Source organism: Chaetodon trifascialis, chromosome 13, assembly GCF_039877785.1.
Source record: "Chaetodon trifascialis isolate fChaTrf1 chromosome 13, fChaTrf1.hap1, whole genome shotgun sequence".
In the NCBI taxonomy this organism is placed as follows: Eukaryota; Metazoa; Chordata; class Actinopteri; order Chaetodontiformes; family Chaetodontidae; genus Chaetodon; species Chaetodon trifascialis.
This window is the reverse complement of record NC_092068.1, coordinates 7,302,280-7,327,635: the sequence shown is the minus strand read 5'-3', so window position 1 is coordinate 7,327,635 and position 25,356 is coordinate 7,302,280. Positions and strand designations below refer to the sequence as shown.

General features: G+C 42.6%; 1 protein-coding gene across 1 annotated transcript in view; it reads right to left on the bottom strand.

Annotated features, from left to right (window-relative positions):
- The window catches only part of LOC139341535 (adhesion G protein-coupled receptor A3), a 154,071-nt gene that overhangs the window by 82,483 nt on the left and 46,232 nt on the right, over nt 1–25,356 (bottom strand). The window contains exons 8-12 of the mRNA XM_070978090.1: nt 22,327–22,491; nt 18,122–18,341; nt 17,506–17,655; nt 15,910–16,071; nt 15,335–15,568 (exon numbers count right to left, since the gene is read on the bottom strand). Of these exons, the coding sequence (XP_070834191.1) occupies nt 15,335–15,568; nt 15,910–16,071; nt 17,506–17,655; nt 18,122–18,341; nt 22,327–22,491 (931 nt within the window). The remainder of the gene's footprint in view (nt 1–15,334; nt 15,569–15,909; nt 16,072–17,505; nt 17,656–18,121; nt 18,342–22,326; nt 22,492–25,356) is intronic.

Genomic DNA, 25,356 nt, shown 5'->3' with positions numbered 1-25,356 from the left:
TGTCTCCCTCTCTTTCTCACGGGTATAAGAGGAGACCGTTTCCTCAAAACATGAGGCGGATGGAGCCGATAGAAGACAGGGAAGTCAGAGGGGGACGCAGGAGGAGAGATCATGTTGAAATGACAGTCATAGGGGGCTGTAAAACTGTGATCTACTGGAAAAACATATGTTTCTCTTGTGTGAGTTTGTAGATTTTGTTCATAGAAAGAATGTTGCCGAGCATGCACGCTTTTTCAGTGCTTCCTACCCAAGAAGGTACAAATGTATGCTCATAGCTCCACATATTTCGCTCCAACAAAGAACTGCATCAACCAAGCAACACGAGCTGATGTCAAACAGATATCAGGGTCCTAGTTTCAAAAGCATGTGGTTGCTATAAACCACCTAAATTTCTCAACTTTCATTTTGCTGCAAGGTTTACATGGATGCTGTCATATCAACAGCTGCTCCACTTGAGTTCGCAGGGACGCTGTGGCTTACCAGAACATCTTTGTGTGCATTATATGAGGTCTAAACAGTCAGTTGTTAATTCTTGCATTTTTCTGTATGCCTGTCATATGAGTCCTGGCCTGGGGCAACCTGATCTTAGAGCATCTTAATGTCCTATTAATTTACCTCTAATTACCCCACGTAGTGCAGAATGGAGGATGAAAGCAGCAGCTTGCAGATGGAGAGAAACACAAGAGAAGGGGGGGTGGGTGTATGAAGCTGAGACAGGGAAGCAAGGAAACGGATTGCAAAGGACTCCCTGCTGCTGCATCCTACTTTTGGAAAGGAGGCGCCTACTGCAGGACACAGAGGAGGGCAGAGGCAGAGAAAGGAGGATAGAAATGGGAGTCAATTGAGTGGTGATTTGCAGACCAGAAGCAAAGGTGGAAGATAAAGCAGGACAGGCGAGATTAAGTAGTGCATGGGAGGCATGGGAGGCAAACTCAGCCAGTTGGCTCAGCGTTGGCTGCTTTTAGCCATATGAAAAGAGCCAGAGAAGAAGGATGAGGGAAGGAGGAGGGAGAGCTGCGAGTGAGGGGAATAGTTAAAATGTGTGTGTGTGTGTGTGTGTGTGTGTGTGTGTGTGTGTGTGTGTGTGTGTGTGTGTGTGTGTGTGTGTGTGTGTGTGTGTGTGTATGTGTGTGTATGTGCTTGGATTTGTGTGTTTTATGCTATTGAATAGTACATATTAAAGGCAGAATAGTCTGTGTAGGCAGCAGAGCAATATATATTTAATATTTCTATTTAATGTTCTGGGCGGCATCTAATATATTAGAGGTTTAGCACTATTATCTGCACTTCTTGTTCTTTAACATCTGCAACATTTGAATCTCATGTAAAAAAAAAAGTAATATGCTGCATCTAAAATATAAGTGTGCGTGTGTGTGTGTGGGGGGGGGGGGGGGTAATTGGTGTCTAGATTGGAAAATGCCAATGCTAAAACATACTTCTTTATTACTGGAGCGAGGGGTCAAATAAGTGTCAGTGAGAGGGCTCAGGATGATGAATGCCATGTGACTGTAGTGAAAGAGGAAGTCCAACTAGGCCATAATGACCCAATGTCATGTCAACGGGAGGCACAGTTAACTGCTTTCAGAGCTGAAATGTCAGCAGCTGTCACAAAAGTTAAGCCATTTAAACTGTTAAAATCATCAGATCTGCAATTTAGACCTATATTATTTATCTCAATGAGGTTTGCTTTGCACACGCGGGAGCTTTCAGCAAAGCCTTGCTTCATTTTTTTTGTGACACACATAAACAGCTGGCAGCCGCCCACTACAACAGGCTTCTTCCAATGTTGGCCGGTCTTCTACTGCTGGCGTCATCTGTGGTTTAGGGAGGAAAGATGTTGCTCATTCACTTTCAGAGTTACACTAGGACATGAACCATATTGCTACTGTTGGCAGAAAACCTTTTTATCAGCTTCAACTTTCCAGGAAAACTGCCTTGTTTTTAGCCCGACAAATTTTCAGTCTGCATTCTAAACTTTAGGGTTTCAGAAGCCAGACAATTTTAGATGGCCATGCAATCCTGCAAGTGAAGTTAAACCAGCAGAGTAATTGTGCCAGTGTATCAGTTTTACTTACACTATGGTGAAAGATTGTGATAACACTGCCGACGATTTCTTCATTACTGATATTTTCCCCATTTTCAGAGGGTGCAGTGAACACAGCACAGGGCACCAGGCTTCACTGAGTCTTAACGTTGTGACAGATGGAGCATTAAGTTCACAGGATGTGACTGACTGGCAAATGTTCTTCCTCACTGGTCAGCTTCAACTCTGGCATTTGTTAGTAGTAATGCAGAGCTGGTGTGCACACAGAAGGGTGCTGCTACTGGCTTTGAAGATCCCAGTCCAGCATGTTCTAACTTTAACCAGTAACACCCAGCAGGGAATACTTCCTAAAAAAGTTCTTGCACTCTAGAAAGTCTGATAGACGTGGATCGGATCATAAACTCTGACTGTGACCGAACCAAAAAATCCAGCAGACACACACACGCACACGCACGCATGCATGCACACACAAAATGCGTTAATCAATTTTAACCTTATGAAGTTCCAAGGACCAAAACATTGCAAGTTGCACTGCAAACAATATTTTTTTTTTTCCTTTTTTCAAAACTATTGGCCATCAAACGAAATCAGAACATGAGAAAACACAAAATTCGTGCATTGAATCTAAGAGACACAGGCCCTGTGCTGCATTTAAAGGAATTTCCAATCAACTGTCCTCCATCACATGGTGCATTAACAATCACCTGAAGCTCAATATCAGCAAAACCAATGATCTTATGGTGGACCACAATGCTTCAAATATGGACGTTGCTGCTACAAACTCTAAAACATGGCTGCTTCACACACACCTTCAACCTGGCAGCACAGAAGATCTACACAATGAGCCCAGTTTGAAGGTGGACACCCAATATTAGAGTCACCAATTCAGCGTCTGAGCAAATGTGAAATATGGTTACAACCTCCCCTTCTGTTCCTGAGTTATGGAGTTGAATAATGGCCAGAAAAGTGTTTTTCACGAGAATGGGATGGACTGATGGACCGATGGACCGATGGACCGATGGACCGATGGACCGATGGACCGATGGACCGATGGACCGATGGATAGATGGACGGACAACCTGAAAACATAATGCTGCCGTCCAGCTCAGAGGCATAACAACAGACCAGTATCTAAAATTTTCCTTTATGAGGTCTGGTAACAAAATGAACATGGTTGAAAAAAAAAAGAAAGAAAAAGAACCTTAAAATATGTAGTCCACATTTGGCCTTTTGGCTCACTGCCTGCCATGTAACAGAATCCTGCAAACAGTCTGACTTTGAATGGAGTCGGCTCTGTGGCCTGCACCAACCTGCGTAAACACACTGCAACGCTGAACTGAAAGCCGAAATTTTTCACTCCCTCTACCTTGATTTGTGAAATCAGAGCCTAAATAGTGTTCCTCTGTCAGTTTAAAACAGTTTTAAAAGTTTATTTGGAGGGTTGATTTTTCCATTTCACACTATACTGTGAAACTTCTCTGCTCACTTAAGGTGATGCTGTTACACGTGATGTGGGTTTACAGTGTGGCTACGGGCAGGGAGACTTTTTACCATACTCCCGTTGACATGATTACAGAGGACACTGTTAAAATGCAATACATAATTGAAAATGACCTATTTTTCAAAGGATTATTTTCCTAAAGCAGTGGGCCGGCCGGAGCTGTCGTTTCTACAGTATCTGTCGGGACGTGGCTGGCTGACAGTACGCTACGGCTCGCCTGATAAGAGTGTGGCACACCACAGAGAAAATGAGATCTTGACTAAATGTATAAAAAAAGGAGAGTCAGAGATGAGAAACTGCCTCCATTCATCTCTTCAGCGTGGTGCAGCAGTAAAAGACTGCATTGGACAACGCAGCCAACAGACAGGCTTGGTAAGCACTGCGCTAAACATCAGGTGGAGCAAAAAGGAACATGAAGGTGTGGGTGCTCCCTGGGTTCGATTAAAGCCAGAAGTGACCCAGGTGCTCCCAGGGTGTATTTTAAGAAAAGATGGGATTGGACAAATGATTCAGTTAGGGACAACTTGTCCAGCAAAGACTCTACAAAGAAAGTAAAGGATAAACCCCGCCGCTCCTCTACAAAGGGAAATAAATCTCTGTCTCTCATTCTGTGGAAATGGACAGAAGTCCCCAAGGCCTGCTGATCTCCAGCCACTGATAGGACTATTTTTCTCTCATTCTCCTGCTCTTAATATCACCATTCCTTGTTCTCTGCTAAGTCTCTCCATCTCACTTCTCACTCCCTATTTCATGGATACATCCACCTGTCTGTTTCCAGTTCTTAATTTGTCATTTTTTGCTGTATCGCATCATTTCTCGTTCTTTTTCAATTCCAGGTCTCTTTTTGTCTCCGCCCTCCTCCTCCTCTCCACTGCCTTCCTTTCTTATGATGTGTTTAGCATTCAAGGCCTCTCACTGCTGCATCACAGGCCTGTTTGTTTCACCGAGCTGCAAAGAGAGAAAAGAGATGCAGTTCCTCGGGGACGGAATAAAATTTCTATATATGCCCTCTCACTGTGGAGCAGAATGCAGCCGCATGGATGTGCAGCCTCAGTCATATGTGAGCTGCAAATGCTTAAGTCACGTCTTTGCAACATGATGCAAGTGTGCATGTGTACATGTATGCGCCTTAAAATGACATGCAAGCATGCATGGGTGCTTTCAGATATATACTGTACACCCACCCATGCACACATGCACAACACACCTATTCATTATGAAGCATAATGTCAACTAATAAAACCTTACTACCCATCCAGTGGCCATTGCCATTTGACACTGGCACCCATACAATTAACCTCCAGTTGTTTGCATGTCAAATATGGAGGGAAGATTTCCTCTGTGCCCCCTCCACACAGAGACACAGGTCAATGAGCTGATGAAGAGGCCTTGCACTGTTCATGCAGGAGTTAAGTACTTTAAATCCTCCATTGCTTATTAGAGAACTGTACACAAGGCATCTCTAACATATTCCAATTAGAAGAAAATGATCAGGACATTAGGCATTCACATTCATAAAGCGCTGTGTTTACTGAATAAGGACAAACTGGGTCATATTTGGGTGTCTTAGATGCCTGTGCTGACACAGAGGATTCGCTTACTGTGCGGCAGCCCCCAGCTCTATTCTGCTGCAACAGTGTCCCCAGATAGAGTCTTAACCTGGGGGGCAGCTGACGCACACACACATCCAAACACACCCTCACACCAATAAGCACAAACACATCCACATACACCCCCCCTAAAATAAAAACAAACAAACAAACAAACACCCACGCAGAGCCGGGTGGTTGTAATTAAAAAGCAGTGGAGCTCTGTGGAGCAGGGAGAGGCTATCTGAGGAGAGAGGGAGGTGGGAATACTCCACCCGTTCAGCCTAAAGGCATCCACTAATTACCTGTCAATGACAAGGAAGAGGGAGATCTAAAGTGGTAAATATTGTCCCAAACTGTCATCCTCAATGAACCATACACTCTGCAATTCAGTTCAAGGATAATGCCCACTGACTTGGGAAATAGGATAAGATGCCATATGTTTGTGTAATTTAGGGATAATTAGTTCCGAATCTGTTCCAAACAGAGTGACACTGTGGTATTAAACAGTGTGATACCAGCTAAAGGTCAGCCGGCAGACACTCAATAACCAGGCTCGATGCTGAAAAGATGTTGAAAACTGCGCTTTTTCAAAAGCTCATTTTAATTGCAAATTTCAAGATTTAGTTTTGGATGAGAAGCAGATAAACAACAGAAAGTGTTGACATATAGAAAAGTAACACTACTGATTACAGGACACAACGTACAGCAGTACAGTCTTCCCAATTCACAGTGTAATTATTCGTACAAGCGGTGTACCAGCAGAGCATATACTGACACGCACGAGATGTGCAGTTAATGTATTATATAACAAATAAACATAGGAAATAATAATGTGGGGAAATTAATGATGTATACTCAAGGTGTTTTTTAACTGCAGAACCTATGGTGGTATTAGGAGGTAAAATATGACCTCCTGAGCAAGAATGAGGCATTTGGGAGGAATTTAAAGAGAAGTTATACAGTAAGTATTTCTAAATAGCGGGCGCCTATTCTAACATGAGCATGACCTTGAGAGCTGCACAGGCCTTTTGTGTGCCAGCTGAAACTGTCTTGGAGCTGCTGTTAATGGGCACTGAGGGGATGTTTTGTACAGATTTTTAACATTAGGTCTGCTGAGCTTTGGACGCAAGCTGAAATTGTTTGAAGTTCGTTTATCATTAGAAGAGATGTGCTGAGTTTGACTCATGACTCATAGCTCGTCGTATCATATTTTAATTTTGGTATTGTGCAATGACTCCCAATAAAGTTCTTCAATGACTGCAGAGATCATCACAGGCAGATATATATATATATAGAAATACTATTATTACCATTATTTTTGTAGTTCTGATGGTTTTATGCTTTGAGTCAATCTGATTATAAATAGATAATTACTTATCATATATCATACTTCAGAAAGTCACACACCCATGGTATTGGTTTTGTCCAAAAGTCGCAGGATAAAACCAAGTAGTCTGTGCTCCCCCACAGACACACCACTCATCATACATCAGTGTTGGCGGAGATGTGGGGCTACAGCTTAAGGTGTGTTGCTGAAGTGTTTCGGAGGGCATAAATGCCTTTTTTGTGAAAATAAAATGGAATTAGTTATACAGACTACTCGAATCTTTGCAAGATAGTTGGCCTGTACCAGCTAGTAGCCATCCCTCAATCAGGCCAGCTGTGGCTTGTGATAGCATAGCTTCCTATTTAACATTGGTAAAGCAGAGCTGTGTGAATGTTATGGCAGTGAGCTGACAGCTGGTAAAATATTGCATTCAAAGCCTCAGCCATGTCCTCAGTCAGGAGGTTCATAGTGCAAGATGGAGGTTATCTTAGGTGAGATTTATAGTGATTTTTTATTTTTATTTTTTCCCCTCATGGAAATGTCTGTAGATTTAATTGAAAGATATGTTCCCTCTTTCATGACCATTTCACAGCAATCAAGGGATGATATTGATGATACTGTATGTGAACAGACTCACGATGACTGGTGGGGACTGGAGACAAACCGGCCATATGCAAACTGGGACAAAGGGTCCAAAGGAAATAGCTTTGTATTAAAGGGTACAATGTGTTATTATTTTAAATACTCTAATAAAACCCTGGCAATTGCACCATAACCACCCTGTTGGAACTGTCAATCACCTAAATTTGCACAACCTAGTGTTGAAAATATCACTTAACCTGATCTTTTTTCAGCTCAAGTACCCAAAAAGGCTTCAAAAGTGTGACAATTTTTATCTGTGCCACAAATTTGTTCTTTTCTCAAATTCTTGCAGATGGTATTCATATTTTAAATACTTGAAACGTCAAAGGCATCTTTTTAGCTGTGTAGCTGAGATGCCGGGCAGAAGACAGAGAACACATACATTTTCTAAGGCGATTTTTGCAAACATTCACGAACCAAAGCATTCGCTATGTCAGATTTGAAAAAGTCTGTGCTAGATAAGAATGCTGTCTGCAATCAAATGGCACAGAGTAAGTGACTGTAGAAAAAGGAATGTTCATTTGCATATTCTACATCTGTACGATGTTGTAATATTAATATGTGGGTGAGATACACCACACACAGATGTGAATATAAAGCTCTAGTGGGAATAGTGGGAAAAAAAGACATGCTTGTCGCATTTGTTTGGTGTAAGAGGTTATAAAACATGCAAATATCGAGCATGAAAGTGGAAATGCCCCACCTCATTCAGTAACCCAGTTAAATGGAAAATCAGGTCAGCAGTGGAATACTTTGGTTAATATTCAGGCACGATTTGAGCGAATGCACGCTTATCTTATTCTGATGCATTCATAGCAAGTAGATAATGACTGAACAGTAACCTGACACTGATTGCTTTCTTTGTCTATACACAGAACATCATGCCACTTGGTTTTGTGTGATCACCAACAATACGAGAATCTACAAGGTCAATAGGCACTAATGTGTGAGCGACATAAAGAGACACAGGAATTCATGGTTCTAGGCATGTAAAGGATGGAAATGCTGGTGGGTTGGTTGGATGTTGATCCACCACTCTGGTCCAGTCTGAAATACCCCAACAATTTTTGGATGGACTCTGTGCCCAGAAGATGAATGGCTTTGGGTATAGAGGGAAAAGTGACAAATCATTAAGAGGTGCTCAAGAGGTGCAGAAACATGGCGCACCAATGAGTGTATCTGTAGTATCTCTGCCATCCATTTTCATAATCACCCTCTCCTGCCAATTGTCTGACTTGTCTCACAAATGTCTCATAATGTGTAAGTCATGTGTACATAGCCTTCAAGTAATAAATACATAAATTAAGTGCTGAATTTATATGCCCTTTTGTGTTGTGTGTGTGGTAAGAGTGGTGGGACAGCTCAGGGCGGGGTGCTGGAACATTTTCAAATCTCAGTGTTGGCAGGTGTGGACTTTGGTGATCTCCTGATTTTTTCTCTAGCTCCAGAAAGAGAAGTGTTTGTGCGGCTGTGGAGTCGTGGTCTTGCTTTCAAATACCAATCGTGTTTAAGAGGGCCTGAACACAGCCAGGATTGGACCCCCTTCTTTTGTCACATAGACCTGATCACATTCAGCCTGCGCCTACACAGCGAAGACGTCAGTTGCTCCAGGTTGCTTCAGTACATTTTTAGGTCTAGAGAATCTCAAAGACCAAACTCCAGTCGACATCTGGACCGAACAGCATATCAATCAGCCAGTGGGTCACATCCAGCCAGCAGAATATTAATGAATTTTCTTGAAAATATGTGCATTTAATGTTACTATAATAATAAAGACTCATTCATTGGTAATTGAACTGTGGGCTTATGAATATATATATATAAATTCTCTGGTGTAACATCACACATTAACGTTACACCAGAGAATTTGCTATCAGCTCCCACAGTGTCACTCCCAAATCTCAGACACAGAATGTGTTTCCTTTTCTCTAGGACATGATTTCTACAACTAGCATAAGTGTTGTAAGAAAATGTCTGAGGCAGAAATAAATATGTACTAACTGTCTGAGTCTTGTCTGCCTCGGTTTCATGCTGGCTAAAACACAAGAGATGTGACCTTAATTAATTGATTTTATAGTATTTTGTTATCGCCTATCGCTCTAGACCTCAGACCTTGAATAAAATATAAATATGTGGACCTTTGAGTGATGTGTTTGAGAACCCCCGGTCTAAATAGTAATATAAAATGCCTTTTTTGCTGCGTTTTGATGTTTCTGACAGTGAGCAACATGAAACATTGAGAAAAGAAATGGAGATGACACACAGTCCCTGCCGGACTCGTTATATCAGACCGCTGGGCCACTGCAATGCTCATGATACCTGAGTGATTTATGGATTCTATTGAAGAGCAATAATTTTCCCCTTCATGCATACTATTACTATACTATGTGTACAAGTACAATATTAGGCTTTGTACTACTGATGTCCATGTTAAAGAGAACTTGCACTGTCTTCCTCTATAACAATCTAAATTTCACATTTGACAAACTCTATCTGTGAAAATACAGACGATCAATCAGGAGGCAAATCCTTTAGCAATAGAGAACATTACGTAAGGTGCTGATGTTTTATTGCGGCACTTTTTGGCAATGTGTTGGCACAGCAGGGCCATATGCTGTGTGTCTTAGTCCAGTTGGCCCCAAAATGGCTCTAAATGGTGCAGAGCTTCTGCCAGAGTGAGACAGAGAGCAGATCACTCAGCCAGTCAGTCACTTACATGAGGATGGAGGGAGCAGCCCGAGTTTATGGGGAAGTCTGCAGGGCTTCCAGGAGCAAGCCCATTAATCACTTTTAAAGCCCTTCTTAAAAAGTTTGTGTGTAACAGTTCTTATTAATGACACTCAGGCACCCAACTGCTGTTGGAAGTCAATGAAGACATGTGTCAACATCACATAAGCTCATACAAGTTGATCAGCTTTGGCGACGATCACCAGAATTAAAGATGCAAGCAGAGTTTTGGACACTGCACAAAGCAGTTCAATGTCACTTCCTCTGTCTATATGGTGCTAAAAAAGACCCACAAATTATATGTCATGTTCCAGTATAGCAAGTGTATACCACACCATGACATGCCACGTTTTGTGAGCCATGTCAACAACAACTCAAAAGCATAATAACTTTTCATTGGTGAGGTCTTTACATTGCGCTGATCCAGTCTGATCTGATTGTCCACGAGGAATTTACCTGTAATTTAATTTACCTGAAATTTTACCTGTAAAAGGCAAAATGGCTGACAGCCTGTTAGGGCATGGCTCCAGGAGGATTTTCTTGAGTCTTGGGATTTTACGTGTGACTCCAGACTTTGTACATGTAGGTGACACATACAGTGAGGGCTACCTCACTGAAATTTTGTAGGGGGTGCTATCAAGCCATTTTGCCACACCAGTGTGTGAATCCCATTAAACACAAACATTTTCACCACTTCTGACACATTTTAACAAAGCATAATAATAACTGCATTCCTCGCACCGCTTTCTCTTTAAGAAAAATTAAACGGCTGGTTTAAACTTAACTCACGACCAAATGTAACACAGCATGGTTTATAGGAGAGTCATGAGTGTGCATCCGACTCGCCCTTCTTTCCTGCCTGTTTGTATCTTTGTGGAATTTGATGCTTAATCACAATGTTGCTGTGTGTCTATTGCAGTCTTCACAGTGTGCTGTTAAACTGATGAGTCATAGGGTAGTGTGTCAGTGTGTGCGTGAGTGTGCATTAGGTGCATTTATTTCTGTGCTCCTGATACACCAAATATATCTATCTCGCACAAAGTTCACACTCTGAACACGCACATCGCCTTCCTGTTGGGAGAAAAGATGGCTCTTTATTCAGAATGGCTACTCACGCCTTTTTTTATTTTAACCCCAGATGATGTTACACATCTGCTATCTCCTCCTACGTCTACACATCTGCTTCAGTCAAATACTTGGTGGTTTTTACTGGATATATTTAAAGACTAATTGGTGTACAAGCTTTCCTTCCATAGACGTGTCCTCCCCCTGAACACTGGCTTAGGCAGCCTGCTGTGAGACCCTGAATTATGAGATATGTCTCAGCCAATTGAGAGGCTGTTTACTTATTGTCATGGCAACACTTGATACCTTGAGCATTCAAATACAAAATCCATATATCCATGCGGGGTTAAGACACCTTCAGCTGCAGTTTTGTAAACCAATAGAACAAACTCATCAAGATGCTGAAGATCGAAGATAGGCACCAACCAAAAGTGAAGTTCCTGATGGTGAAAACTTTGCAATCCTGACTTACTTCACACAGTTTGTAGGAGACTAGCAGAAAACCTCAACTTAAATTATTATTATGTCAACATTAGCAGCATGATATTTTAGTCGAAAACTGTGTTAAAGATTCAAAATGGCATACAGGGACAAATCCCAGTAGGTTGATGCATCAGTGGGCTGGTGTACTGTACAGTGTTCTGTGAATGGGCTTACTGGCCATGTTGCAAAGCTTAAATCATCTTAAACTGGTTTCTTGAACATGACAATGAGTTCGCTGTACTCAAATAGGCTTCCACAGTCACCAGAATACAATCCAATACAGCACCTTTGGGATGGGGTGCAATGGGAGATTGGCATCATAGACATGCAGTCAACAAATCTGCAGCAACTGTGTGACGCTTTCATGCCAACATGGACCAAAAACCTCTGAGGTATGTTTGCAGCACATTGCTGAATCTATGCCGTGAAGAATTGAGGCAGTTCTGAAGGCAAGGGTCCAACCCGGTACAAGCAAACTGTATCTAATAAAGTGGTGGGTGAGTATACCTTTCATTATTCAATTTCATCATTTGTCAACAAATTTTGTCAGCTTTCCCAACTGGATATGAATTCTTGGCCTGTGTATGCTTGTCTGTGTGTTTGCTTGTGACACTGGTTGCCAGAGAATGTGCTTAAGTATTCGGCCAATGAGACTTTTTCAGATTAGCAGTAATTGGCAAAGTCTTTCCCACGTGCCCAATGAAAGGTAGACAGAGGAGGGGGGAGAAATAGACAGAGGCTGTTGCAGGGTGGTGATAGCTTCAATAGAACAGAGCCCTTTATGGGTTGTCGAAGTCACTTTCGTGTCCCTCAGTAATTACCATTAAAGTGCTCTCGAGCAAGGCGCCGCTCCTCACCCTACAACTGTTCCAGAGGAGCAGGAGCTGTGAATACTGGGCTTCTTGTAGGTGTGAGAGTGTGACTTGCCCCGGGAGGACGAGCTGTGTTCATTCTGCACACTAAATGAGGTGGAAATAGTATTACACTTTTTCATCTCATGCCCAAAAACTGACCTTTTCAGATGTTTTTTTCTAAAAATGACCCATATATATCAAGTCTTTAAGAGCAAGTTTGCCAGTAAGACTCATTTAAATAAAATTTCTTTTTATTAAGGACTGTTGTGCTGGATGACTTTGCATTAATGTCTCTTTCAAGTGTCGTCCTCTTAATACATCAGTATGTTTACATGCATATTGTCTGCTCTCCACATACTTGAGCAATAATCAAATAAAGCACCTATTGAGTCTGAAATTGAATGTATGACCCTTTTGTCCACCTACAAGCACTCCCCCAGACTGCTGCTGTAAATTGAGCACTTCATTTATGTGATATTCTCAGTCAACGCGCCTTGTTAAATCAAGATTAACTTAATGGAGATACAGTAGTGGCTTTAGCCTCTAATGTTCTGCAGCCGTACAATGAATATGATTTCTCCAGGCCAGCTAGCCAGTGATACACTAACTCTCCCTGAGTCACTTCTTGAGTCTGTAATGTATACTTTAGAGCACTGTCTTGTACTGGTGATACAGGAGATGCAGTCGGGATGTGAGTGATTGTGTGAAGACGCAATTGCACAACACATTTTTTCTCTATAACATGATGGAAAACTTCAAATATAGCAAATTTGCTGCATACACACAAACATTTGTCTTACTTTAGTCAGAGAAAAATGTGATTACAGGCAGCATCAACGCATGCAAAGTCAAATGTAAGGGAGATGAATTGAGTTGAGATAGATACAAGTGTGGACTAAAGTGAAGAAGAGCTCAAGTAAAAACTTCTCAGCTTCAGCTTGGGGGGAGAAACTGTTCTGGCGCAGGAAAGCGAGAGCCAATGAGCTTCGAGCAGGACTCACATGACAAACTGGATATACATGCAAAAAAGACAAGAAAGATGTTCCAATCATATCTTCAATCATTATCGTCCTTCCTAGAGTAGAGTTTTGATAGCTGTTGTCAAATTCAGTTCCCTCTCAATTCATTATTGTATCTATATATTTATAACTTTTCATCTTTGTGTGACATTCTTCAAGCCTGTCCTGCCTCATTTTTTGTCTTTCTGCAAGAAAAAGAAGCCACTTACTCTTCAGTGTAACTGCTGAAATAAGCATGACACGCTGCGAATGATATTCATTCTGCTAGTATCAACTAAACAGACTGCTGATTTTTTATACATTGCACCTGAAGATGCGCAATTAAGGTTTGTCGCCTCACTCACTGTTTTATCGTGCAGTACATATTTGCTATTTAGCCCGATGACAACCCCATTTATTTGTTAACTGGTTGTTGTTGTTGCTCAGAAACAACAAACTGGAGAAACACCATATAGCTCAAGCTCACACACAGTAATTGCACAAATCAAAAATGATAATATAGATCAATATAGAAAATAGAATCCCCTGTCTCATGTCATATATAATTAAAATATTTACACTGCACTACTGCATTTAATACAAAGATATGGCAAAACATCACATTTGTGCAATTAAAGGCAAGCAGGAACAGAGTTGCTCAAACCAAGAAGCCAAACAGAAGTTTTCTTTCTTAAATATGAATCTTTTCTAGGCTGCTTTAAGACACAGACACTTCCTTGAGATTAGGCAACGATGAGAAGCTGAGTGCAGTACACATCATCGCATACTCTTGTATTTAGAATTTCTGAAAAGCCAAATCCATCGCACTGGGAGTTTCATGTTCAAGTATGCTACTCAAGGACACACAGTGCTAAGAGTTGGGGTTGTGCCCAGCAAACCGGTTTTAGCATTGGGAAATCAACAGATTTCTTGTCTGCATTCATTTTGCGAGTGAAGAGAAACCTGTCGAAACTATGAAGTGCAAGCATGGATATGTGCTTTCACTTCACCAAAATAAATGTTTTCTCTTCCTCACAGTTGCTTCCTAATTTGACAAAGCCCATCTGGAAATCATCAATGGGTGATTTTGAACAAATTCGTGCAGTGACCTCCAACGCTGCAGTTTTGTCCATGTATGCATACATCCATGCATACACACATTCTACACACTGCCTGGAGCTAGAATTAAGCGCTGTAATTGCTGACAAAACCGCAGAGACCTGACAACGTCTCACCACAGAAGAAGAAGAGGAGGGAAATGAAATAAGCAGGCACGCTCATACGCTCTCTTCTGCTTACACACTTACATGCACAGACGAGGCGATGCTCACGTGCACGCTGATGAATTCATCTGCGGACTGAATAGCTAGAGGCTGCAAACTGTTCAAATGCCGCAGAACTATGCCACTTAAGTGCCAGGGGAGGTGAATGTTATGCCTGCCGTCTGCAGATGCAGAGTGCCCCTCGTCTGTTGACGTGACATTTGTCATTTGGGACAGCCAAAACCGGAACCACGGTGGGGCCGTGGCTGATTTAAAGCAACAGGGATGCAAGGCCATCTTATTCATCACAGGAAAGTGGCCCACCTTCACTGACTCCCAAATTACTGTCCTATTTGCAGGCCCTGCCCCCAGTGCAAGCCCACCTATCACCAGCTGATCTATGGCATGCCAACAAACCCAAACAAGGTGTCATCTTGCCGCGACAAATAGGTAACAACAGACTTAAGGGCAGGTGGTAATCCGTCTCACATGCCTCACCTGTGTGGTGTTGGAGAATTCATTTTATGGTGCCCACGAGCTGCTGTACAAGCTGTACTCTATTTCCCATATTTTATTCCTCTCTGTCGCTTTCTTTCTCCTCTGTTAGAACATCTTCTCTCCTTCGTCTCTCACTCCTGCAGTTGAACACGGTGTCAAGAAATACTAAAGTGTGTGGCCTTTAAAAAGAAAACCCGCTGGGAGTGAGAAAGAGAAACACTCAAAGAACACTGTTTCCTGACCTCAGGCTGAATTCGGTGGATTTCGCCAACAGAGCCAAGCAAAAGAGTGGAATAGCGTATTTTAGAAAGTTTCACACCATTTATTAACTCGCGCCTTACCTTGCTGAGCTGACTGGCCGGTGAGCCGCTGTTGTTGACAGTGTGGCATTTGAAGTTGAGCAACGATTCCCCCATGGCATCACGCTCTCTGCTCCTGTCCCTGTCAGCGTGGGAGTGGCTGTCAGGGAGGGGCGACGTGTCGGACGAGGGGGGCCACTGAAGAGCCATGCAGGACAGACCGAAAAAGTTAGATGGCCGGATCAGAAAGGCCTCCAGAGCTATGTTAGCAGATACCTGGAGGCGGGGGGAGTACGCCAAGGATGAGGAGTGGGGGAGAGAGGGGGAAGGGTTGGAGAGAGGGCAGAGATTTTTATATTAGTCATTTAGCACATGCTTTTATCCCAAGTGACAGCAGGGAGGTTAAAAAATAGACGGAAGCAAGAAGAAACAAAAGGAAGCAATTTATCTTTCTCTTGCCTTATTCTAGCTATCTGCTTGAGCCAGATTAACTTCTCATTATTCTAGGCTGCGAGAAAAAAGGTAAAGCTATGGGACATTTAGTCAATTAATCAACCTTTGCCCTGTCTGACTGTGGCTGCGAGTGTCGGTGTTACTGTTTCAAAGTCCAGCCATACCTTAGAAATGACCTGATTGTCTTCAGTCAGCGCCAGGTCGGCAATACGCTCCACACACTGGACGATCCGGGTGCACGCCCTGGCCTCATTCTGCGCCATCCACAGGATATGCTCCTCCACGAGCATCATGTTACTGGCTATGTCTGATATATAGTCCCCCAGCTGCAAGAAGACAAGCAGACATGGGTGCTCTGCACACAGCTTCACAAACCATAAGTACAAAGCCGCCCCCACACAGACACACGCAGACACACACACATGAGGAGGCAGACTCATCATGCACATCAATCATATCCGCAACAACAGGCACATTTATAATCTCCAGTCAGAATTGTGAGGGAGGCAATGGTGGCTTCATTCATTATAGGGAGATTTAATTTAGATTAGCAGCTCCAATGAGGCATAATCACCTCCTTGGGATGGCAGTTCACTATTTACTTACTGTACTTCTCATTGTTGCTTCATTCAACTGTTCTTTATTGGATGAATGAGGGTGGTCTCATCAGCATTGTCTTAGGAATGATAAAACTCTAAGTATCTCCTAGTAATATCTCCTCCCGAGTGACCTATGATGAGTAATTGGACAAGTGAGAGCTAATATTGATTCTTTTCACTGACTAAGCTCAACACCCTTCCCCTCGTACAACCTGACCTTCAGCGTGACGTACAGCCCTCCGACTGCCTCTGGCCACAGACAGAAGAGAAGTTCACTTAAGGTAAAACACGGCTTGCCCAAAAAGAGATGCATCTTCATAACCATAATTGTCATTCAGGACCAACGCTGCCATGGGCAAGAGGAAAGCATATGAGGTGAAAAGTTAAGCTGTCTGGAATCGATTGAAGGATTGAGGCCAGAACAACAGCATGTTGCCTGCTGCCTATCACTGACAACCACTGAGGTGTCCTTTTTTGTTTGCTAAATTCAGGCTCTGAGAGACTATTGTTACCTCTAGGTGAGCCAGTCAACAGTTTTCCTGATAAACCTCGTCCTTTATTAACGCAACGGCAAATCAACTGTGAATGACCACATTAAAATGTGAGTCATAATAGGAGTAGCAGTATGAGTACAGTTCCCCTTAAACTGCATGTTAGCAATTTGATAAAGCAGTAAAACACTGGGCTAACTGCAAACTGAGCTAAAGCTGGAGTCAAAAACGTGGGACGATGGCCAAAAGAAAAGACTTGTACTATAAGTGGGTCCTTCAATCTGTGATGCATGCCTCCCTGGCAGGAGTGGGAGAGTTGAAGGGTGGTCACAAAGAGAGGCATGAAGCCACAATTCGTGTTAAAAAATTGTAGTCCTTCTAGGACTCAAACCTCATTCAAACCTGAGCACACACGTGAAACACAGACACAGATAAATTCACATAAAGACGCTCATTTTAGCTCCAGGTCCCATTTTTACGTGGTAGTTTTCTGTGCATCCCTGCGCAACATGCTCATTGCTAATTCAGCATTTTTTAATGGTGACAATTTGTAAACAAATGCAGGCTAAAAACTGGGCTCAAGTCGTAGTCCACAGGGGATGTTGTCTGAGGAGGGGTCCACAGATGTTAATCAGTAAACTGGCTGTGATGTATCTCTGTGTCATCTCACATCTCTACGCTTCTCCACCAGCCTCGTGAGTCTCTCCACCAGGTGTGTGACAAAGATGACATCCATGACATCAGTGAAGTGTGCCGCCCTGCTGGTGAAGGCCACTAGCTGCTGGCCTAAGGGCTGAGCGTTGGTGGCATTAATAGTTATCTGGAATTTTAAAAAAAAGAAGAGGACATATAGTAATACTCAGAAAGGATGATCCCATGGTCCATCATCACAATTCAACAGAGACATAACATGAAACAGCTTTGACAGCATACAATAAATAATAAATCACTGCCACGCTATTTCATTCCATGCATGTAGTTTTGTGAATTTGATTGCTTTAATGTGGTACAGTAATCCCGTGAGTAATGACGAATGAAACAGCTCATCCTCAGTCAGTTTGCATTATGTATATAAAGGCTTACATGTACAGATCCGCAAATACCTGCAAGCTACAGATGAATCAGTGGAGATGAGTTTCTGTATTCTAGGAATTATCAACTCTTGCTGTTAGGCTGAGGAGTCTGCCAAATACATGTTGAACATCACAGTGATGTCAAATTAAAAGCGCCTCAGTGACGATGTGAAAGAATGTGGGAGGGAATCAGATCTCTGCGTGTTGTGATACCTGTGTGAGCTCATGCAGCACGCGGGTCAGTTCACTGGCATACGGACACTGAGTGTAGTCCTCTTCAGCCCAACGTCCAGCCCGGTCGCAGCGCCGCCATGCCTTCTTCTCCCGCTGGCTGGAGGAGTGGGGAGCGCTGCCAGAGGGGTGGGGGGCAGAGCCAAAGGTGGCAGGAACACAGGGCAGGAAGGCCAGGATGCCAGCTAAAGTCTTTGGCCACCTGCCACACAAGATATCTCCAAATTATCAGGAATAAAGTGAGTTTAGGAATCTAAACTCGCTGCACCAGATGGCAATTTCATACTCCCTGTGCTTTGGAAATGATCAATTTACATATTTGATTTAAAGCAAGCTCTAATTGTTTTTGCAGAAGACTGCCAGATTCTGACACTTGATTGTGAAACAATGTGTTGTCTCATTAATGAATTCTGACTTAATTAACTTTACTTATGAACTTTATTAATCAACGTTATTGTCTTTCCACACTTTTGCACATTGAAACTAAACTTTTTTTTAATGACAGAATGCACTTAAAGGAGCATTCTAGCAATTCTACACATCAAGATCAGCGGGGAGTGACACTCAGCCTGGTGCATAATGTATTCTGTGATTCTGGATGAGCTTCTCTTAAATCTGTAATTTTGCCAAAATATATACTTATTGGTTTGGAGGTTAAGTGTTCTAGCGCAGGGGTTCCCAAACTTTTCCATGCCATGGCCCCCCAAGCAGCATTAGCTTCTGGCCGGGGACCCCCTTTGCAAACCCACCGACAATGCTACAAAATATGTAAAGAAACATGAACTTTTAGAATGATTTTCTTACTTTTAATCACTATTCAGTAATTATTGAAGGGCTACACGCAACTTCATGACATCATGAACGATGTTTTGACTGGCAGGCAATCAGAAAGATGAGCATGACAAATAACCTTTCTATATGATATATGTTTCTAAATTATATTTTATAATGATGATTTCAATTAAGGGCTGCATGGTGGCGCAGCAGGTAGTGCGCGTGCCTCACAGCAAGAAGGTTGCCGATTCGATCCCCGGGTCAGGCGGGGCCTTTCTGTGTGAAGTTTGCATGTTCTTCCCGTGCATGCGTGGGTTCTCTCCGGGTACTCCGGCTTCCTCCCACAGACCAAAAACATGCTCATTAGGTTAATTGATGACTCTAAATTGTCCGTAGGTGTGAGTGTGAATGTTTGTTTGTCCTTGTATGTGGCCCTGCAATCGGCTGGCGACCGTTTCAGGGTGTACCCCGCCTCTCGCCCATTGTAGCTGGGATAGGCTCCAGCCCCCCGCAACCCCGAAAGGGAGAGGCGGTATAGATAATGGATGGATGGAAGTTACTGAGTTCACAATATCCTGCCAGCAGTGTCCATTGTTTCTTATTTTTTGTCATGCAGGTTAGGATTGGATTTAAATTAAATTAAAAAAATTAAATTAAAAAAAATAAATTTTTTTTTTTTGCTTTTTTTCTTATCTTCCCCCCAATTTTCTGAGGCCCCCCTAGTGCCCCCTGGGCCCCTGGCGGCCGTGGCCCCCACTTTGAAGAGCACTGTTCTAGCAGACAACTTCTGTGACAAACTAGGGGGCATGGAGGGTGAAAGCCAGGGAAGGTGTAAAGAAAGACAAATTGAACCATGGGAATTGTAGGATTCAGGGCTCTATTTTCGTCCCCGCGGGTGTTGGCGGGTCACAAGGTGCACACCCCGCGCAGTCGTATTTTTCGGGGAGCGCAGGTGGGCGTATTTTGGTAAACTGAGGCGCACAGAGGTACACCAGGATGGACGTTGTGGCGCAGTAGGGGGAAGTGTCAACATAATCAGCCGGCGGATTTGGATTGTCGGTCCATTTTGGTCCACACTGGCGGCGTAATGTTATCTACAAAGATTATGAAGATTGAAAATAGAGCCCTCAGTGTTTTGGAGCTACAAAGGCCTACGAGTTCGGATATCTCGGCCTCTGCTGTTAAATGTTGACCAGGATTCTTTAATTCACCTCTCATAAATCTCACAACTTGGATGGAAAAAGAACTATATACGCAAAGGAAACCTGTTCCTGGCTGTTCCTTCTTTAATGGGAAATTCAACCTAAAAGAGTCATTTTAAGTGTTGCTCATGTGGCCATGCAAAGTTCAGTGAAGTCTCTTCTGAAGCAAGAAATGAGACTGTGTCAATAATGTCATCAAGGGCCAAGTCTTGGAGCTGCACTACTGGCCAACCTGTTATGGTGTGATTTTACGGGGAAATGGACTTTCATTTTCTGGGCGATGCCTGTTAGTGTTTCAATAAAATAAAGCTCATTTGAGTGTAAAAAGGCAGCCAAACATTCCTAGTCCACTACATTAGCCTCCATTTCCCAGATAATGTAAGAAGTCCAGGTTTTGTTTCTTGGTGCTGCTGTGGATTAAATGTCTTATTTGTGTGTTTCTGCAGCCTTAGGAAAGAGCTCTTGTGCTCACACATATTGATCAATTTGTCTACAATCAGAGGAGAAACATGTGTCTTCTGTTTTGCGCTTTTCTCCTTAAGGCAACGGCAAAAACCTGCTGCAGAAAAGTAGCAGAAGTAATGCTTAATGTGGCAACACTTTTAACTCCATCTAAATGAAAATAAAGGAGCAAAGCACTCAGGAGGCTGGTAATCTGTTCTGAGGGTAGAGACCTGCCATCTCTCCACTCCCCACCCCGTTCTCTTTTTCTCCTCTCTCTCCATCCACGTTGTTGCAGCAGGAGCAGCAGCTACTTAGTAATAAATGGCGTTAATTTCGCCCCCAACAAAAAAGGGGGCTCATTTTACAGCCCATTACTCCAATGTTCCAACAGAAACAAAGCCTGTGTGCTTGCTGCACTGGAAGTGGGCTGTAAAGTACGGCGGCTACAAAGGATCGTACATGACAACAGCACACCCACGAGGGAGAGGAGGTGGAGGATGTGAGCGTGTGCTACAGCAAGGTTTCAAGGTGGTCACAAGGAGTGGAGGACAGGAGAAAAAAAGGATTGACTGCGGATAAAGGCGTGTGGTGTTTGATCCTCTGTTTAGGAACAAGTCCTGTGCTTTTTTGTAGTCTTGCTATAAAGCTGGACTACACTGAGCTTTAACGTATGTAAAGGTTTTCATGTCACATTTCTGCTTATTATTGAAATACATGAACTACCAGAACTCTACTGTATATGCTCTTTGACAGTTAATGAGCCGCATCTGATGCAAGGCAGGCCAAGTGGGGCAGATCTTTGCCAGGTGGAACAAACAGCAGCATAACAACGGCAAGACTTACACCTCAACTGTGGTGTACATGGAGAGATGATAACAGAGAGAGTGAGTATTAATTTTAAACAGCAGAGTCTATAATTGACAATATTTCTGGGGACTTAAATTAGAGGTTAAACTATCACCTTATTTTGCTGGAAACCTCCTGCTTAGCAGCTTAGAAAACCAGTGATTACAGTCAATTACCACTAATTACACAGCTGGTAAAAGAAAAGTAGATTCAAGATTTGCAGATATGGTTTATATAACCTTTGCTATGGTTTTACCTGAAGGAAAAGAAAAAGAAGAAATGTTGGAAAATATGCTTAAACGCTTTCTTTCCAAGAGATAAATAGAAACATAGTCTGAATAACTATGGATATGACACTACCAGCAGCAGCCGGTTAGCTCAGCTTCACACAGACACTGGAGGAGGAAACAGCTGGCCTGGCTCTGTCCGAAGGTCAGACAACATCTGCCTAGCAACACCTCAAAAGCTCACTAATTAACACATTATATCTCTTGTTTCATTTGTAAAGATGACACGTTGTGGTGTTATGATGGGTTACGTGCTGGATTATGTCTTCTGGCATATAAACCCTCATGAAATCAGTTTTACACTTTTGGTACAGATTAAATAAATGAGATATTATGTTAATTAGTGAGCTTTAGGGGGCTTTTTTAGGAGGATTTTGTTGCCTTTGGACAGAGCCAGGCCAGCTGTTTTCCCATTTCCGGTCAGTTTGTTAAACAGTAGCTACCATACAGATATTAGAGGGATATTGATTGTTTCATTTCACTCTTGCCAGGAAAGTGATCAGCACATTTCCCAAAATGTCAAACTATCCCCTTCAGTCCTTTTCACTTCCACTGAACCAACATGCTCGAGTTGACACTGAGACCAGTTAAACCCACGTGGTTGAGCGGACGTGACTGCTGAGAGGTGACTCACCTGAAGTCTCCCTTGTTGTTGGTGACTCTGTCAGCTGGACAGTACGGTGCCGACGTCTCCAGAACAACTATCTCCATCTGCTGAGAAGCGTTGCCACGGGAACTGGTCACCAGGCACTCCCAGATGCCAGCAATGCCCAAGTCAATGTTGGAGAGGATGACCTCACTGGAGGAGGAGGAGGACAGAGGCGGTGTTTGGATTAAAAGGTTAGTACAGTCTGCTGGATTAGGATTTGGTTTTGGGTTTAGGGTTAATGTACACTGAGGATTGTCTATTTGTTAGGACTTCAATCTAAGGTGGTTTGGATTATTTTTGGATGAGGCCAAGGATTTAGAATAGAATTTAAAATTCTCCTTATCTTATCTTAAAGAGCTCATAGTTCCTTATTCCCCACTAGAACACTGAGTTCCCAGAATGCAGGCCTGCTTATGGTTCCTAAAGTCTCCAAAGCAGAACAGGAGTCAGAGCATTTAGCTATCAAGCTCCTCTCCTGTGGAACCATCTTCCAGTCTTTGTCCGGGAGGCAGACACTGTCTCTACATTTAAGAGTAGGCTTAAAACTTTCCTTTTTGATAAAGCTTATAGTTAGGGCTGGCTCAGGTTTGTCCTGGACCAGCCCCTAGTTATGCTGCTATAGCATTAGACTGTCGGGGGACCTTCAGAGATAAACCGAGCTCCTCTGTCCTTCTTTCCCTCTTCATCTGCACGCTTTCATGTCCTACCATGGCGTGTTACTCACTGTCCGGTTTTACTAAACTAACTTGGTTAATCTAATAACTCCCACCGCACGGGGTGTATCTTGACTAATGAAACAGTGTCACACTCAGCTCCGACACAATCTCTGTCCTTTTCCAGGTGTTTATTTTCTTCGTTAGTAACTCCACACATGCTATGAACTAGTAGAAACATTGAACGTGCCGTAGGTAGCAGTAGTAGGCTACAGAAGCAGGTAATCAACTGAAAAACACAAATGTAAACAAAATCACTACATTAATGCCACAGATACATTATCCATTTCGTAATCATCATACACAAACATTATTATACAAATGAACTCACCAGCTCGGCTTCACCGGTCAAAACGTGGCACAACAAGTCATAATAATAACCACCAACTGAAACAATATGCGGTGGACCACCGTCCCTAGGGGGCGCTACAAACTCACACCAGTATTAAACAGTGTTGGAATAAAGAGAAATCCACACACTCACTTAGCTTCTTCCCTGGAGTCTCTCTTCTCGCAGGTTCCCATGGACAGTGGCTGAATCTGGATTGTGGATTACAGCTACATCTCCTGCTGTGGCCCTGCCTGGCATCCACTGCAACTGCTACTACTATTATTTCATCCACTGTCACCGTTAACGTGACTGCATTTCTGTCTGTTTTTCTCTGTCTTTCTCTCACCCAACCAGTCGAGGCCAATGGCTGCCCACCCAGAGCCTGGTTCTGCCTGAGGCCTCTGCCTGTTAAAAGGAAGTTTTTTCTCGCCACTGTGTCCAAGTGCTTTCTCATGAGGGAATTCTTGTGTCTTTGTAGATAAAAGAGTTCTGTTTTGTTCAACTTCTGTTGTGTTTTCGTTAGTGCTGTCAAAAATATTGCTTTATTAACACATTAACGCAAATCGATTTTAATGGCGTCATTTTTTTTATCACGTGATTAACGCTCTTTGTGACCTAGTGAACTTGTAGTTTTTCATAAGCTGTGGCCACTGCTAGTAACGTTAGGAAAAACTACAGGATCCGATTGTAAACAAACAATTGGCACGCCCCACGCACGTGTTTGGTCTTGCCTGCTTGCTAGCTGTAAAAGAGTAGGCTACCGGTTTGTGTGGATGTCAAGTATGAATCACCAAAATGGATGCGAACAAGATTCTGAATGGAAAGTTTAGTTTCAAAAAGTTGCCAGATGGGTCGACTGACAAGACCAAAGTTATCTGTGTGTATTGTCGGTGTGAACTGAATTATCACCGCAGCACATCCAGTCTGAAATACCACTTGATGGCCAAACACACGGCGAATGCTCCGCCGCCTCCTTGTCAAAACCAGGTGACAATGGATGGCTTTCGACAGAGACATATGGATACCACAACTAAGAACAATCTTACTGCAGCCAAGTAATGTTCATTCTTTCTGGAGAGAATTAAGAGGCTGCGTTGATAAACCTCTGGTGAATAAATAGAAGAGCATTATAGTCTGACTGCTTGTATGTTCAGAGGAAACTTAAGAAAGGGAAGTTTAAGCCATGGTTGAACTGCACTATAGGCTGAATCCTAGTTTACAATGATGTGCACTTTGTAACTTTATCTTGTATCACCCTGTTTTGATCCCTTAGAAAGGCTTGTTGAAGGGGCTTTTTTGTAACCAAGTATTTATTTTTTTTCTCATCTGTTTATTGACAGTGTTAAAATGTGTGAGATTTGATTCATTCAAATGTGAATGACTGCTCAAAGTGAGAATGTTAGTGTGAAATAAAACACTACACATTGTTTTCAATAAAAAATATTTGCACAAAGCAAGCCAATCCACTTTGATAACAGTATTAAAATTATAATTAATGGGACATTTAGAATAGATAAAAATGTGTGATTAATTTGTGATTAATTGCGAGTTAACTATGACATTCATGAGATTAATTGCGATTAAAAATTTTAATCGATTGACAGCACTAGTTTTGGTGCTATATAGATAAAATTGAAAATTGAAATTAATATTGATTTAAGTTAGTCATGCAGTGGGGAGGGTTAAGGTTAGGGCAACATCTTGAGGAATCTGTAACCAGTGGAAGCTGCAGGGGAAATGCATGTACCTGTACCCACAATATCTAATTCATTGCAGAAATCCGTGTGCATGCATGTGTATGCAGTGGTTTAAAATGTTGGCCGTGAGTTAAGATGATCATTACTCGTGCTTATCTTTCCTACTTTGTCACAGCGATTGCTATCTCAATGGAAAATGCCTGATTAAACAAAGGATGGTGAAACAGTGACAAAGAGCCAATGCAGGCCATTTGCCAAGGCGACTAATCTTGAG